The sequence below is a fragment of the Coffea arabica genome, chromosome 6c (genome assembly GCF_036785885.1).
Source record: "Coffea arabica cultivar ET-39 chromosome 6c, Coffea Arabica ET-39 HiFi, whole genome shotgun sequence".
Classification (NCBI taxonomy): domain Eukaryota; kingdom Viridiplantae; phylum Streptophyta; class Magnoliopsida; order Gentianales; family Rubiaceae; genus Coffea; species Coffea arabica.
Genome location: NC_092320.1, coordinates 2,131,804 through 2,148,315, shown reverse-complemented (window position 1 = coordinate 2,148,315; position 16,512 = coordinate 2,131,804). Strand labels below are relative to the sequence as shown.

The following is a 16,512-nucleotide window of genomic DNA, read 5'->3' as shown; positions in this document are numbered from 1 at the left end:
TGTTTCATAAAACTCCGTCGATGTATGTGCCGTCTCTTTCAGTTGCGGCTCACGAAGTGAGACTAGCACTAGTACTTTCTTTCGAAGAGTTTAATTAGAAGCTATTTCTTCGTAATTTCGTCTGGTTTGCAATGAAAATATGTGTGTATATATGGACGGTTCATCTAAAATATGGGTTATACGGTTTGTCTTTTAAAGACAGAAATCAAAATATCACTGTTTGCAAATTTTTGACCGGGTCCAACTGGGATGGATACATGCGCCTCACTCTCTTTCATTTTATTGATATTTCAAAATAAGAATGAATTCTGGAGTGTCTGGATAGAATATTAATTAAAATAATTATTTTAATATTTTTTATGATGTGATGTATATGAAATAAAAAAATAATTAAAAATATAAAAAGATGAGTTGAGAAATGTATTTATGATACAAGCGAAATATTATGTGAAATAATTTAGCATGCTCTTTTTGTAATGTGATATATGTAAAATGAAAATGTAGTTGAAAACATAAATATATGGGTTGAAAAATATGTTTATGATACAAGAGAAATATTATTTGAAAAAAAAGGTAACTATATTTGGATTATTAAATTATCTCAACTAATAATTCGTTTGCATCATAAACACATTTTCAATCCGCCTTTTTATATTTTTAATTACTTTTTTATCTCATATACATCACATCACAAAAAGTGTTATAGTAATTATTTCAAATAATACTCTATCCAAACACACTCTATGTTTTCTAATTTAATATTTAAAAAAGTAATTTTTTAAAATCTTAATACATATTTATCAAATAAATATTTTGAATTTAAAAATATATGCGTAAATTCATCAATGTCATATCATTTAGAGATAATGATTAATATATTTTCATAAAAAGTTGAACTCCCCTAAAAGCGATTCTGATTCTGATATAAGAGTAGCCACTGGAGCAGGCCCTTTTGTAAGAATAGTAAACCATGACGCGACTTTTTCTGGATATGGACAATTAATTGCAAGAATACACGTGGGCACACCAAGGAGTGAAAACACAGGCGTTGAAGGCGCTTGCTTATATTCAGCGTTGCGGTAGAAAGCCGAAAGAAATCACACGGTCTAGTTTCCACTTTCTGGGACATTTCTTCTTTTTTTTTTTTTTTTTTTGCCCTTTTTCACGGGCACAAGAACGTCCACCAACGTATCATCGAACACCAAAACGTTTTAGCTTAACACATGTTAACTGTTGATCTCAAATGCAGCGGCCAGTTTGTCCTTCAACCAGAAACTGTGGTTTTCTCTTCTTTCGTTAGAAAGTATTGCTCCGACTTTTGTGGATAAAGTGTCGAGTTAACTCTTATATACACTGAAAGTGTATATATAATTATCATTGGATTCATAATACATGTGCAAAAATTAAATTTTAAATTTTGCATAATTTTCGTTCATCTAACACTGACAGTGTATACACCGTCAATGGATGAAAAATTAATTCTAAAGTATTTAGAAGCCCTGCTAATATTTACCTGAGAATTGATCTCAGCATGCGAAAATGATAGTGATTTACAGTTAATTTTATGTCAATTCAAATTTAAAATTTAAAATTTTTCCATGTCAAATGAGTGCTTAATAAATCTTTTATAGTTTGTTTTCAGACTTTAACCCCTTTTTTCCTGTCATAATTAAAGAAAATAAATTTAAAAAAATTGATTAGCCCCATATTAAAATCATTCACTCCATTGCAACTTTATCACTTTATCCCATTTTACTCCTTGATTAATAAATATTGATTTGTCAAATTTGACAAATAATGTGATGATTTCTATTTTTTAATCATTTACATAGTGACATTTTTATCATTTTCTTTCTAGGTATATACATAGATTTGTTTACGCATTCAAATGATATATCCAACTATAATCATTTTTTAACCATTTAACCTATTGCAACTAAATCAAATAACTTATCCTATTAAACAATTATTCCAACCAATGAAATAAACATTCCGACATACAACGTTATCTAGATAATTTTTTACATGCCCAAAACTTCATTTGGATAATTTTTCATATAACACGTATATCAAAAAATGCACATAAAATAAAATTTTTCTATGAATTTTAAAGTAATAATGGGGTATTTAGATATTTTTTTTGGACTTTTTATCAAAAATTTTAAAAATATTTGTTTAAACAATTATTTTGGGTGGTCATCACAAAAAATATTACTAGTATTTTACCAAAATTATACTCAATTATTTTTCCGTTACGACCATAATTCTAACTTTTTATTTGAAAAAAGAAGCACACTTGAAAAGTGAGACAACAAATCCTAAATAATAAAAGGAATAGAAATATAGGAATATAGAGTTGGGAAGGGTAAAAGTGAGATAACGAATCCTAAATAGTAAAAGGGGTATAAAGATAAGAATATATGGTTGAAAAGGGTAAAATCAAGGGATCTGTAGCTGTGAATTGGGATGAAACTATCAAAACGAGTGATTTATGTGAATTAAATAGATATAGTTTTACATGAATTTGGTTATTTTACCCATTTACATCCGCAGCAAGTTTTATTTATTTTTTCTCCCATATTCTTTGAGCAACAAAATAAGATATGATTGTAATCAATAAAAATAAAAACACATTATATTAATAAATATATTTTTAACTAAAAAAAGTTACACAGAAGAATCAATGGTGGTGAGTTTCAAATTTCATATTTTACAAGAATTTCAAAATAATTTGGGTGTGAAAGCAAGAAATCAATTAGCACTTAATTAGTTAATTAAAACTTTGATGGAAAGTATGGAGGAAGTATGATGAAATTTAACAAAAATTAAAAAAAAAACTTTAAAGAATAGGAAAAGAACGTTAAATATGGCTTTGCAAAAAGTAGAATATAATTATTGTATTGGTAGTAATTTAAATTTACTTACTAATGAATTTGAATCTATGTCTAATTTAATTAGTTCTAAATAGGTAGTCCCAATCTATCCATTTAATAGCTACTAGTTAATCGGTTTAATTGTATTGTCCACTTGAAACTAATAAAATTGCACACCCGTATTCATTTGTTGAAGAACAAGTTGAAATTTTGGTCACTATTTATAACTATAAATGGGTTAAAAGAGTAGTAGAATAGTAGGTAAATAAGTTGCGAAATTGGATAAGAAATCGCATAATCGCATAGAAACAGGGTAAGGTGAAGAGAAGATAGATTTTGTGGGAGGGAGAAGAGTTGAACGGACGCAGGAAGCTTAGGTTATGAGGGTGAAGATAGGGATAATGAAGAATAGGAAAATGTTGAGAGAAAATGGCGCAAAAATATGGGTTTAATTGGATTGTCCATTCAACTCTTCTCCCTCCCACAAACTCTACCTTTTCTTTACCTTACCCTGTTTCTATGCAATTATGTGATTTCTTATCCAATTTCGCAACTTACTTACCTACTATAAAAAATGGGGAAAATGTTGAGAGAAAATGGGTTTAATTGGATTGTCCACTTGAAAGTAATAAAATTGCACACCCATACTTATTTGTTCAAGAACAAGTTGAAAATTTGTTCACTATCTATAACTATAAATGGATGAAAAGAGTAGTAGAATAGTAGGTAAATAAGTTGCGAAATAAAATAAGAAATCGCATAATTGCATAGAAGCAGAGTAAGATGAAGAGAAGGTAGAGTTTGTGGAAGGGAGAAAAGTTAAATGGATATGGGAAGCTTGGGTTATGAAGGTGAAGATGCGGATAATGAAGAATAGGAAAATGTTGAGAGAAAATGACGCAAAAAGAGAGAGCGTGGAAAATAGGGGTAATAATATTGTATTGGGTGTGCTTTTAGTATTTCTTTAGGTATTTTTGTAATCTTTATTTATATTTTTTAATATACTTTAAGGTTTTAAATAAGGTACATAAATACAATATAAATTAGATACTAAAATATAATTCTTTTGATTTTTTTAAACCTTTTTTCATTTAACTAATATAAATAATTTATTTACTATTATTATTATATTAGACGTAAATCCGTGCATATATGCACGGGTTACAATGCTAGTTTAATCTAAACATGAACATACATCGAAACATAAAGAGAGTACACCTTCTCCGGTTGATTTAACTAATTCTTGAAATGCACATGTAATTGGTCTTATCAATCATACCAACAAACTAGTAAGTACATCATTTTTATACACAGTATTATCATTCATATATGTAAGCACAAACATTTGTTTTTTTCTTAATCATATCATCAAGAACAAATATGATTCAAGTGTTAATATTTAAAAAAAAAATTAATCGAGTAAGTGTATAAATACAATGAGAAGTGAATAATTATCCATGTGTGAACATAAATTGTAAATAGATTTCAATTAAGCATACTAACAAGTGTCATCACCAAATTGGAAAACCCATATAAATATGCTGTTGATGATCGAGAAAGGGATAAAGAACTTGAGTGCTATATTGTTGTTCATCAAGCTAGAGATAATCAAGGTCTCGTTCGGATCGCTAGTTTTTAGAGTTTTTATTTTTTAAAAAATATATTGTAGTAATTTGATATATGTAAAATAAAAAAAAAAAGTGATTGAAAAATCTGTTTACAGAAAATATTTTTTTTTTTTGAAAAATTGGCTTTTTTTTTTTTTTCTTCCCATCGACACGATAGAATTTCTATAACCTAAACTAGCCTATTTTAGGGGTGGGAGAAGGGACTGGATGCGAGTAGAAATTCTATCGAAGCTGATCAATGATTAAACTGAAACTGCCAGCAGGGAACACGGAAACATCTACGAACAGACACATCAGGTACACGGCTAGATCTACTTTATCCCCTTACCATCAAATAGACGGACATTTGTACCGGCGAGCAAGTCACATGGCAATTCAAGAAAGCGCATTAAACTCGAGTCCCATGACAAAATTGCGAGCGCGAAATAAAGAAAATACCCCGCAACCACCACACAGTGGCCTGCCCGCAGCTTGGTCCTCCTTTTTCTTTTCTGCTAATAATCGGATGACAAAATAATACCATCACAAATGATGATGTCCCAACAAAGAAAGTGAAGGAAGATAGGTACAGACAACTTGCGTCGACTAACCAACCCGTCTATCTTCTTCTTAACTGCCAAATTGCATGAACCCTTCCGCACCCGTACACAAACTCTCTCTCTCTCTATATATAATCCCCTCTCAAGTCCCAAAATGTTCCATCCTGCGCTTCTACTCAAAAATTCTCATCACTCACTCGCTAGTCGCTGCTCACTACTACTTGGGATTCCATTCCCGGGAAGAACATAATCACTGGAAAAAAGGGCGAGATAAGATGCCAACAACTGCAGTTCATGTAGTTTCCAAATGCACAGTCTACCCGGAATCCAAATCAGCCCTATTCCCGTCTTTAAAGCTCTCCGTCTCTGACCTTCCCATGCTGTCTTGCCAATATATCCAAAAGGGCGTTTTACTATCCCAGCCTCCCCTTGACGCCGCCTCTCTTCTCTCTCTGCTCAAGCTCTCCCTCTCCAAAGCTCTCTCCCACTTCCCTCCCCTCGCCGGCCGCCTTCATACCGACCCTCACGGTCACGTCCACATCCTATGCAACGATGCCGGCGTCGACTTCGTCCATGCAAAAGCCTTGCACCTCTCCCTCCCCACCCTCGTCCCTTCTGATCAACTTCATCTTCATGACATCCCGCCTTGTTTCCGAAAGTTCTTCCAGTTCGACCACACTCTCAGCTACGCCGGTCACCACAAACCTCTCCTGGCTGTGCAGGTCACCGAGCTCAACGGCGGCCTTTTCATTGGTTGCACCATGAACCACGCCGTCGTGGACGGGACCTCCTTCTGGAACTTCTTCAACACCTTCGCTGAGGCCTGTAGGGGGGCCAAAAGGATCTCCAAGTCCCCCAACTTCTGCCGCGAAACCGTGTTCACCTCCCCGGCGGTTCTCCAGCTCCCGGCAGGCGGGCCTTCGGCGACATTTTCCGGTGACGAGCCTTCGCGGGAAAAGATATTCCATTTCAGCAGAGAGGCAGTTTTGCAGCTGAAATTGCGAACCAACAAGACTTGCAAAATGGGGAGTTGGGTGGCGGGTGACGGGGAAAAAGGCGGCAGAACTAACGGAAAGGTAACGCGCAAGTCTTTGAAGCCCGCGACCGATGAGATCTCGTCTTTTCAGTCCCTGTGCGCGCAGCTGTGGAGATCCGTGACACGTGCGAGGAATTTGGATGGGAACAGAAGGACGACATTCAGGATGGCGGTGAACTGCAGACACCGGCTGGAGCCGCGGGTGGACCCGCTCTACTTTGGTAACTTGATCCAGAGCATCCCAACCGTGGCTTGCGTGGAGGAGCTGCTGGGCAACGACCTATCCTGGGGTGCGGATCGGCTGCATCGGAATGTGTTGGCGCACGACGATGCCACGGTGCGGCGGGGCGTCGAGGAATGGGAGAGTAATCCAAGGCTGTTTCCGCTGGGGAACTTTGACGGCGCGATGATCACCATGGGAAGCTCCCCAAGGTTTCCAATGTACGATAATGACTTTGGGTGGGGACGACCCATTGCAGTGCGAAGCGGTAGGGCCAATAAATTTGACGGCAAGATCTCGGCATTCCCAGGGCGCGAAGGAAATGGGAGCGTCGATCTGGAAGTTGTTTTGGCACCAGAGACTATGGCTGCACTTGAGAAGGATGTGGAATTTATGCAATATGTATCCTGAATCCTGACCGACTCAATTCGAGTGTACTGTACTCCTCCAGAGGTCCACCTGCATCATGATTATTGGACAAAATTTTAACGGACGCAGGATTGCAGCCAAATTTCCTTCTCCAAAAAGGAAAACAAAAAAAAACAAACCTCAGTCGAGAAGGAGAGAACAAATAAAAGATTTTTTTTTTTTTTTTTGTGTTTGAAAAAAAAAATATATATATATATATATATATATACCGAAGAAAGGATCTTGAAAAAGACGTACTGCACTGCAATATAGATATAACATCTGCAAATGGGTGTGATAAATCTCCACGGTCCAAACAAGTTAAGGATCGCCAAGAAAGAAATCTGCAATTGAGCTAGCCATGTAAATACAATTATACTATTAGCCTATATTTTGCTGATGATTAAGTTGCTACGACTGTGCTTTTATCTCATCCTCGTCCTGTTCGGTCTCGGTACATTTTTGTTATGGAGTCTTGGTACATCATGCTGCTTCCTACAGTATTTATTATCTCTCTCTCTACAAGCTCTCAAGTGTCCTTCATCTTTGCCACAGTCTCTCGGTTTTCTGGAGGGCTGGCGGAGAATTTCAAGTCAACATTCCATTGTTTTAGAATCAACTCTAAAACATGGGTAATCTTCCTGTTTAGGGTTTGTTCTCTATGAATACCAAATTTAGCGCAGTTTAGATGTTATGACTGTATATATATTTCTTAAACACGCTGACATTGGAGGACACCTGGAAGGGCGGGTGCCCACCATCTTATATCAACTAGGTAGCACAATTAGCGAAGAAGATGGACGGAGGACACCTGGAAATTAATCGGTCTGGTAATGGTTGGACCCGATTCAGAAGACGAGGCTGCTGATGAGATAGACTATTATAAGCCTGAACGATCTCTCACAAGTCACGGGGCAATATACTTTTGTTTCACCTTTCTTTTCATCACAAACTAAATTGAGAAATGCTGCTCCCACATTAAACACTTATTATCTTCCAAGGAAATTAAAATTGCTAGCACGCATTAAAAATTCTGTCTTCCTACGTTCATCACACTGAGCTTACATCTACTTAAAATCATATCATATTTAATCAATGACAGCAGAATTGACCAAATTTTCCAGCCAATATTGTACAACTCAATACACAGCCGCAATTAGTCGTCACGCATTTATCCCCAATGTCTTTTCGATTACACCAAATAATACCTTTTTCAAGAACATCTTTGTGTCTGAACTTCACGAATCATGCGGATCACCTGTAGTCAACCTCTGGTGCTTGAAAAATACGCTTAAATAACCATTGAAATGGCCTTAGTAACTGTGCTCTCTTCTTCCTCCAAAACCAAATTGCAGCATTGTACTGCTCATTGCGTATCTTTCGAGTTGCAGCCCTCCAATCAAACTTCTCCATCTCTAGTCTTGCAGCATTTCCAATAGTTTCTCTCAATTCGAGATCATGTAACAGGGGCTTCAGCTTGCTCAAACAATCATCGACATCTCCAGGATTAAATAGATACCCAATTTTACCCTGCTGATCCTCAGGAATTATGTCTGGAATTCCTCCCGCACGAGCAGCCACCACAGGAAGTCCTGATGACATTGCCTCCAAAACAACAAGCCCAAGTGTCTCTGATTCTGAAGGCATAATAAAAACATCTCCGCTAGCATATGCCTGAGAAAGCTCCTCACCATGCAACATTCCCATGAATACAGCAGGCATGCCTCTGAACATGTTCTCTAGCTCCTCTCTGGTAGAAAATAAACGAAAAGAAAGCATTTTACCATTCCTAACTTCCATACTTCAGGTGTTCATATAAAGTTCAGTATAAAGTTTTAAGTGTTCATATATATGTATGGCGAGCACAAGAGCAAGAACTGTTAAGACAGCCATTTATTAACTCTTTATTTTTATGTAGTGGGCAGGTTAAAGAATTAAGCATGTCTCGATATTTACAAGCAACATTTCAAACAGAAATTTCAGAATTTACAAGTGTGACATATCAAACGTGAACTTTTTAACAAACATTACTGCAATGGCTCCCAATCGGAGTCCTTCTATCTCCTGAACCACCAAGACCTACAAATTTCCACAAGGTAAAGTGGGACATAGGACAAAGATATAGCAATTATCTGCCTATAATCAGATCCCATATGTTCTGGCAGACAAGCAGCAGACATCACTTATTGACTCTTGAGTCAAATGTGACAACAACATTTTGTTCACGGAAGATGCACCCATAACATTTTTGGGAGATCAAGCAGCCACCAAAGATCATAGTAACTCACCTGTATGGCCCGTCTCCAATAAAAGCTATTCGTGCTTCTGGAAGCTTGTCCATGATCCTGTTTCCAACGTGTTTATTTCAAATGCCAAAATTTGAGCACATAATCTAGGTTTTGAAAAAGCTAATAATTACAAAAGAGTGAATAGGTACTCAGTAATCTCGAACTTTTTGATCTTGGTGCATGATACAGATGCACAAAGCACGATGCACGAAACCAGGATATAGTAGGTGAACTTGGAAGATGCAAGGAAAAGTTAACAATCAGAAAAAACAAAAGAAAATGATGAGCCCCATTTTTGTTATGCAACCAAGCAATTTTTCAGGGCCTTGTTTAGTTTAGTCTTCCCCTTTACAATTTTGGGCAGTCACTAAAGATATACATATTGAGTTACTTTCCCTGCCCAAGGTATCAAAGGGTACCAAGACAGATCACTTCCTTTGTTTGGGGAGGGGTGGGGGGAAGAAAAAGAGGGAAAGTCATCATCTTTCCCAGAAGACGCAATCACCTGAAGCTTCATGGAGTACAAGTGGAGTACCTTTTTAGGAAATCCAAGCTCTTCTCATATCCAAGTCGGCCAACATGAATTATCAATGGTTTCTGAGGTTCTCCACCACTGATTCATGAAAATATAGTAATTAATACTAAGTTGAAAATCACCACTAGTCATTACCATCAAACTAAGTTTACCTTAGTTTTAATCGCATCTCATCAGAATGGTACCGGGGATGAAAGCTCTCCGAATCCACACCCTTAGTCCACAGACGAATTCTATTTGCTGAAAATTAGAAAATACGTGAATTTCCATTTGAAATATAGTAAATAAAGAAGAGGATGAGCCTTTATACTCGTATTAGCAACTGGGCACTCCAGTTAAGTAGAGTGGTAGTAGTATCAATATTCATAACAAAATACAAAGTAAATAATGTTTCAGGAGAAAATGGAATAGGGTGAACATATCTGCATAAAGAACCATCAGCCAATCTGAACATGTGAAACTTTACCTGCTGTCACCTGAGCAGCTTCAAGATCCTTTCCAATTGCAGCAGATGGTACCAAAGTAAGATCAGCAGCTCTATGAAGAAATTCTGAATCAAGGAACAGAATTGTAGAGGAGATGTTCAGATTTTACAATTATTAAAAGTGTATAATTCATTAAATATAGCAAGAAAGAAAGGCGACATACTTATTATCAACCACATAGGTTTTACCAGCCAACTAAAGGTGTATCTTGGTATGTACCTGCAAACAACATTTTATTCAGCCCAACGCACCAAACTTGGAAGCGCAGTAGATTGACAAAAAAGAACCTGCAATTTGTTGTAGATTCTCCCCGCGCCCCAGCCCCCTTCTCCCAACAAAAAAAAAAAAAAGAAAAGAAAAAGAAAGTTTTGCTCTCTACCCGTGTACGTGTGCATGTATGCCTGTAATGCTATAACTTATCAATGTTATTCCCATCTCAGCCCAACACCTACTCTGGCAATCAAATTTATAAAAATGACCCAGATGCAACTTACACCGGAACATGAGTGTGGTAAGACATCACTATGGGCACGCATAGTAGTTTTGCTATAGCAAGAGCACCAAATACCTATCATAAGAAAAGAAATGTCAGGTATCTGAACAAGCTAGATGGTAGATATCGGACAAAAGTCAAGCAGCAATATCCAGCGTAGCAAATTAAGAAAAAGAAAATTACCATGACACCAGGAGATGATGCATGTATAATGTCTGGCTTAAACCTGGCAACTTCTGAGATAATTCTAGGGCTCAGAGCAAGTGAAAGGGGCACCTTTTTGTACCAGGGACATGGAAAGCTGAAAAAAGAATTAATCACCATCAACAAATGACAATTTCTAGGGAAGAAAAGCCATTGAACTACTAGTAAAGCGAAGTGCTTCAATATCGATATAATTGCATCACTCACTAAAACCAAAACACGTGAAACTAGTAATGACTACCTCCTTGATCCAATCAATTTTGCTCCATAAAATTCCTGGGGTACTCCTTCATGCGTTGTCACAACCATCACCTGCATCATGTGTTGAGTCATTTCAGTACATTATGAACTCTGCACATCAAAACTTCTACAGAAACTTTGCCAATATCTCTATTTTATACATAATGTTGTGTGCAAAGAGCCAAATGGGAATTACGGCAGAGTTATGGATTAGAGGAACCCCATTTCTAGTGAGTATTATACCCAGATTATATGAGCAATTAATTTAACAGCTGACACCTAGGTCCTACTCCAACTGAGCTTGACTGGTCAAGTTATACGGCCTGCTCTGAGATCATATGCGGGCTTCTATATATGAAAAGGCAAAGTTGCACAGAAATACCAAGCATCAGAAAAATGTTAAGAACATACCTCATCTCCCAATTCTCGTAGATATTTGATGAAATTCTGGAACCGGTTTTTATAGCCAGAAACATAACTGCATATACAACAACAAGAAGATTGTCATTTCATAGCTTCATAAGCTAAAAAGCTAGAGATACAGAAGCCCCATCCATTAGCAGTATACTAACAACTTTTATGCATAGATGGACACATACACAGTGTGGAGTCTAACTTTGTGATATGCTTCGTGCACTAACAGAGCAGAATAAAAACTTCAAAGGAATTTTACCAAACTTAAGATGATCATTGTCATGCCAAGAACTCAATCAGACTCCATGAGAATGTGCATTATTACCCATATTTGTATAATAATTAGCATAAACTGCAATTCACATCTTCAAGCAGTCAAGTCTGTGGAGTGACTTTTAGTCATTATGAAACAATACTGATCCCTTTTTTCATCTTAAGTTGATTGTAACTATGAGATTTTAATGAATCTAGCAAGCGTTCAACTATCAGGAGCTGAAACTTCTTGATCAGCAAGAAACATTGGAAGAATGTGGGAGATATAGGGAGTTCCAAAATAGTGAAGCAGGCTAGTTCCCCATAGCACATCAAGAACTGTATGTTCAATATGCTCTCAGCACATGTAGAAGGAAAAATAAATTAAAACTTAAGGTGAAGGCAGTATTTTGGTAATGAATGCATCGAATGGAATTCACATATGAGTTAGCTTCCAAAAAAGGATTCAAGGCAGAACAGCCAAATAACTAGGAAATGCCGAGTAGGATGGCTGTATGTCAAGGACAAATTGTTATGCCTAATTTGCACAATTAATGGAACAATTAGTGTCTAGCACATTGCAGTATGAACCAATTGATATGCATAGAAGTTTTCTCAAGGCAGCTCCCAAAGCAAGTGAAATGCAATGTCAGCACAGAAATGCTAAAATCAATAGTCCTAGATAACAATGAGGTACAAGAAATAACCCAAAATTATGGCAGTTAACCTAAGCCATCAAGTCATCAACTAGTCATGACATTATTGAACGGATCAAGAATCTAGAACGAGTCCATATTAGTAATAGCTGGCAGTAAATGAGTAGCATGCCATATGCCATAAACGACAAAACGGAGTGAGCAGCTCATTTGTGTCTGATTCCTTCTTCATTTTCATCAATCAAGCTTCAGCTCCTAAACAACTATGCATAAGTATACGTACGACCTAGATCACTCCACAGACATGGAACTTAATAAAGCCATAGAAATTTGCCATAGCCTTGTGAAAAGTCGAATTAAATACGTCATAACAACCGGCATTTAGACACTCTCTCCATATGGCCAAACTAAACACCATTCTCCGCAAAAGCATCAAATGAAGCACTAGCAGCTGCATACCTTAATCTCGCAATCGAAGTCAACGTACTATCAAAAAAAAATTTTGTTTAAAGGAATCTTTAGTTGATACTACTAGCACAACTCAAAGTCAACAAAGAACAACACAGCAACATTTCCCTAATGTGAAAGAAATTGATGCTCCAAGAATTGCAAGAGACTCACGAAAAGGGAGAGGGCTCAATAAAAAGCGCAATTCGCCTGGGCCTTGAATTCATCTCAGATTCGAGCAAGGGAGGGGGACTCTCCTCCTCTTCCTCCATGTACTCTGTAATGGTCATGTTGCTGTTAGCTGCAAAAAAGGGCTTCCTCTGCCTAGCCCTTTTTAGCCTTGCAGCAGCTGCGCCTTTCTTGTGGGCTTTAGTAGTACACTGCAAAGATTGCGTCTTTATGCAAAGTAGCACAACGGGTTGTGCTCTTGAGGTAGAAAAGCAAGAAACTTTAACAAAATTTTTAGGTGGGTACGTTGATGCTGAGGTAGAAGGTAAAGAGCAGGAAGAAAACAAGTAGGACGATGACAAAGTAGAAGAAGAGGAGGAAGCAGGAGTTGAGAAGCGACGAGGAGAGAGAGGGGAACTTATAGAGAGAGAAGAAGGGGACATGATTTTGATTAGAAGAATAAGAATATAAATAAATATACGGCAAAAAGAGGGGGGGGCGGGCTGTAATAGCGTAATGTATTGTGCTGGTGATGACTTGGAAGGAAGAAAGAATTTTTGGGGGTTGGTGTGTAGGATTGGTTTTGAGCATGATTAATAGTGCGTGTAGTGTGTGAAGCGTAGTAGAGATGGAGAGAGAGTATGGGGGGCCTCCATGGGGACCGGGGGATTCTTTCCGATGGATATTCTCTTTCGGGGTGGGGGGTTCTGGCGGCAATCCGGAATAATTGCGAGGTATTCCAGAGCATATGCTACCTTTGCCCATTCACAATTTGAGAGGATCACCATATCCTATAATTTCATCTGAATTATAGCATACGTACCTTCCTGTTTGTGGGGTCATTTTGACATCGCATCTTGATTAGTACTAGGAGGTATAAACCGCGCCCCGCGCGGTAGAAATAAAAGCTTATATGCCCAGTTCATGATTAATAATTGGGAAAAATGCCTATTCATTTACAGCTCAAGATTAATAGCTGGAAATAATATATGAACAACATGCCTATATATTTATGACCATATTTATTTTGCATGTATTTGACAACCAGCCCTTCTGTCCTTTTTCTTTTTTTTTTTTTTCAATTTCCTTCTATTTTCAGTATTTTGGTCTTTACAATAAAGGTGTTGGAGTGCTACAAATTTGAGCATGACTGTAAAGTAGCTAGAAGTTGGAGAATACCAAATTTTTGGAGTGATTGGATGAATGATTACTGATTACTTTATGTTTTTTGGACAATAAATTTTACCGGATGTCTTTTGGAAGACATGTAACATGCAGCCTTTGCTGCTTAGCTAATTTTAAGGTCATTTCTATTTTTTCCTAGAGAAAATTATTCTTTTGATTGTTAGGGTAGCTAGTTGAACCTGTCTTAAATTGTTTAATTGGTGAAATTGGCTTTATTAAATTGATTAGCAAATAAAGAAAGAAAACAAAAACATAATGGGGAAGCTCAGGGGCCTCGAAGCAATCCTAGGCCATGTCTATATTTTTAGACTGCGCATTCTTAAGCATTGTCTGAATAAAAGTTTCAAATTCTATCCATATTCTTGACGTTTTTTCCTTGGAGATAATGAATTAGTGCTTATCAACAAACCATTGAATTCACAATTTGGCATACGCAAATTCAAACATGGATCGCACCACTTAATGCAATATTAAGCAAGAACATGTTGGCACCTCCTTCTACCCAAAAAAAAAAACATTTTTCCTGGGACGAGGGAAAAAAAATTCAAAGATATCAGTTGAAAAAGGAAATGAGGTTCACCTTCCATCAGAATGCCTACAAAAAATGTCACCTTTCAAAAGATCAATATAACATTCTAGCTTGCTATGACTTAGCAAACAATCCGTGATTTAAAGCCCAGAAGGGAAAAGTACCAAGAAAAAAATGATAGCATAGTGACCACTAACACAATAGCCTAACACAAATTAACCAAGGAACCATGAATATACATAGAAACAGATCTCACAATTATCAGGGATTCACTCTGAGTCTAATACGAATAATAACTGGATTGGACTCAATAGACCCCCTAGCATCTACTTTGGTCCATCCCACTTCAGTCTCAAAAATCACGGAACAATGTCAGAAGCACAGGCTTCTTACTATAGCAACAAACATAAACAACAAGGAGTCAGCAATCTCAAAAAATGTAGGAGCCAACAAAAGCAACACGGCAAGATCCAAGCACCGGGAATCACCTTTGATTAACAACGTCATCTCTAGCAACAACAGAAACACCATCTAAAAGCGCCTTTCTCACTGGTAAAATATATAAAACAACTCCTATCATATCTATTACAAATCAGTCAACCAAAAGACGAGTTAGTTTGTCACAATATCAGTTCAGAGACAAAATGACTACTCTATAAAAAAAAAAGGACAAAAAAAGGAAACCAATGACTCAATTATAGAGGCATGGCCATCAACCAAATGTTGGAAAAGAGGTAAAAGGGTAAATATCAAGATTAGGCAGAAGGATCGGTTCCTCAAGCTTACCAAAACGCACTAATTACAGAAAAAAAGCAACCAAAGCAGAAGGATTAAAGTGCAAAATTTAAAAAAAAACTACTTTTAGTTCTAGAATAAAAGTGCAAAATTAAAGCTGAAGGTATTTAGAACCAGTGCTTGATGATCAAACTAAAATTTGCATACTGTTGGGCTACTCCATACTTCACTTTTATGACAATTTATCATGTAAGCAATAAAATTAAACTTATGTACAAGATCAAGGTACTCAGAACCAGTAACGTGATTGAACTAAAATGTAGCATGACAGATTATGGAACTTAAAAACTTCTAAATATAATTTTCTTCTTGTTTAAGGTTGTCATAATTAAAAGGTTCAATCGGTAACCCAGTCCATCTATAGAATGTGGTTTACTCATGCACATGCCAAGCAAAACTCGCACCTTCAGGGAAGAATTCATAAAAAATTTCAGTCCAAAAAGTAAACATTCTATTGGTAGCCCTTTCCATCTACAGAATGTCATTCAATCATACATAAGAAATATGCAAGCAAAACTCGAACCTTCAGAAAAGAACTTATGAAAAAAATTCATAATCCAAAATATTAAACAATAATACCTTCGTTGATTTTGTATTGCTGGTTGCTATCTCTAGTTTTATTTTCATTGTCTTAGTTGCAAAAGTTTAAAATCAAATGGCTATGAGCCAGGCAGCTATCCGGCCATTTAAAAGTATCTCCCAAAGACATGCATAAAGTCATTTCACTATAATACACCAGGAAAGACAGAAGTTCAGCATTTAACAACAATTATAAAATAAATTCATGATCACAAAAGACTTACTGGTTTCACTTCTCCTTTCCAAAAGACGTGCACAGCCAAAAATTCAATGACAGCCAGTACAATATACAAGAGTGCAGCCCTAAATAAATAACCATTAAAAATGATCAACAAAATGAGAAGTATGGACCCTCACTGGAACAAATTTACACTTCTCAAATGTATCTATCTACTTTCAAAGGTAAGGACATGCATAAAACACCTACCTGTGCAGCTTGAAACCAGTTCATGATAATTATTGTCAGGATCAAACCAACAGAGTATCCTACAAAAGCACTCTTGAAATATTGGTTCTGCTCACCCTAAGAAACTTTAAA

At 36.7% G+C, this 16,512-nt stretch overlaps 2 protein-coding genes across 3 annotated transcripts; one reads left to right on the top strand and one right to left on the bottom strand.

The window, feature by feature from the left end:
• Positions 1-5,023: 5,023 nt before the first annotated feature.
• On the top strand, positions 5,024-6,887 carry LOC113693944 (uncharacterized acetyltransferase At3g50280-like). The gene has a single exon (XM_027212734.2). It carries the CDS (start codon positions 5,127-5,129, stop codon positions 6,705-6,707), a length of 1,581 nt encoding a protein of 526 aa, XP_027068535.1. The 5' UTR covers positions 5,024-5,126; the 3' UTR covers positions 6,708-6,887.
• Positions 6,888-7,772: 885 nt separating this feature from the next.
• Positions 7,773-13,445, bottom strand: LOC113693943 (sulfoquinovosyl transferase SQD2). Of its 2 annotated transcripts, XM_027212733.2 has the most exons (11): positions 12,893-13,443; positions 11,361-11,427; positions 10,951-11,021; positions 10,689-10,806; positions 10,507-10,580; positions 10,176-10,231; positions 9,994-10,077; positions 9,680-9,767; positions 9,528-9,605; positions 8,993-9,049; positions 7,773-8,454 (listed from the first exon to the last, which is right to left on the bottom strand). In XM_027212733.2, the coding sequence occupies exons 1-11, from the start codon at positions 13,327-13,329 to the stop codon at positions 7,959-7,961; spliced, it is 1,626 nt and encodes a 541-aa protein (XP_027068534.1). In that variant the 5' UTR covers positions 13,330-13,443; the 3' UTR covers positions 7,773-7,958. The 2 variants fall into 2 exon arrangements, with proteins under 2 accessions (XP_027068534.1, XP_071907981.1); XM_072051880.1 differs by lacking the exon at positions 8,993-9,049 and having other exon boundaries at positions 12,893-13,445.
• Between the last annotated feature and the right edge of the window lie 3,067 nt (positions 13,446-16,512).

Excerpts from the sequence above, each read along its gene's own strand:
- LOC113693944 (XM_027212734.2), top strand. The coding sequence starts at position 5,127 with ATGAACCCTTCCGCACCCGTACACAAACTCTCTCTCTCTCTATATATA.
- LOC113693943 (XM_027212733.2), bottom strand. The coding sequence starts at position 13,329 with ATGTCCCCTTCTTCTCTCTCTATAAGTTCCCCTCTCTCTCCTCGTCGC. Across the intron at positions 10,807-10,950 it reads AAATTGATTGGATCAAGGAG|CTTTCCATGTCCCTGGTACA; the intron begins GTAGTCATTACT and ends TTCTTTTTTCAG. Across the intron at positions 10,232-10,506 it reads TACCACACTCATGTTCCGGT|GTACATACCAAGATACACCT; the intron begins GTAAGTTGCATC and ends TGTTGTTTGCAG.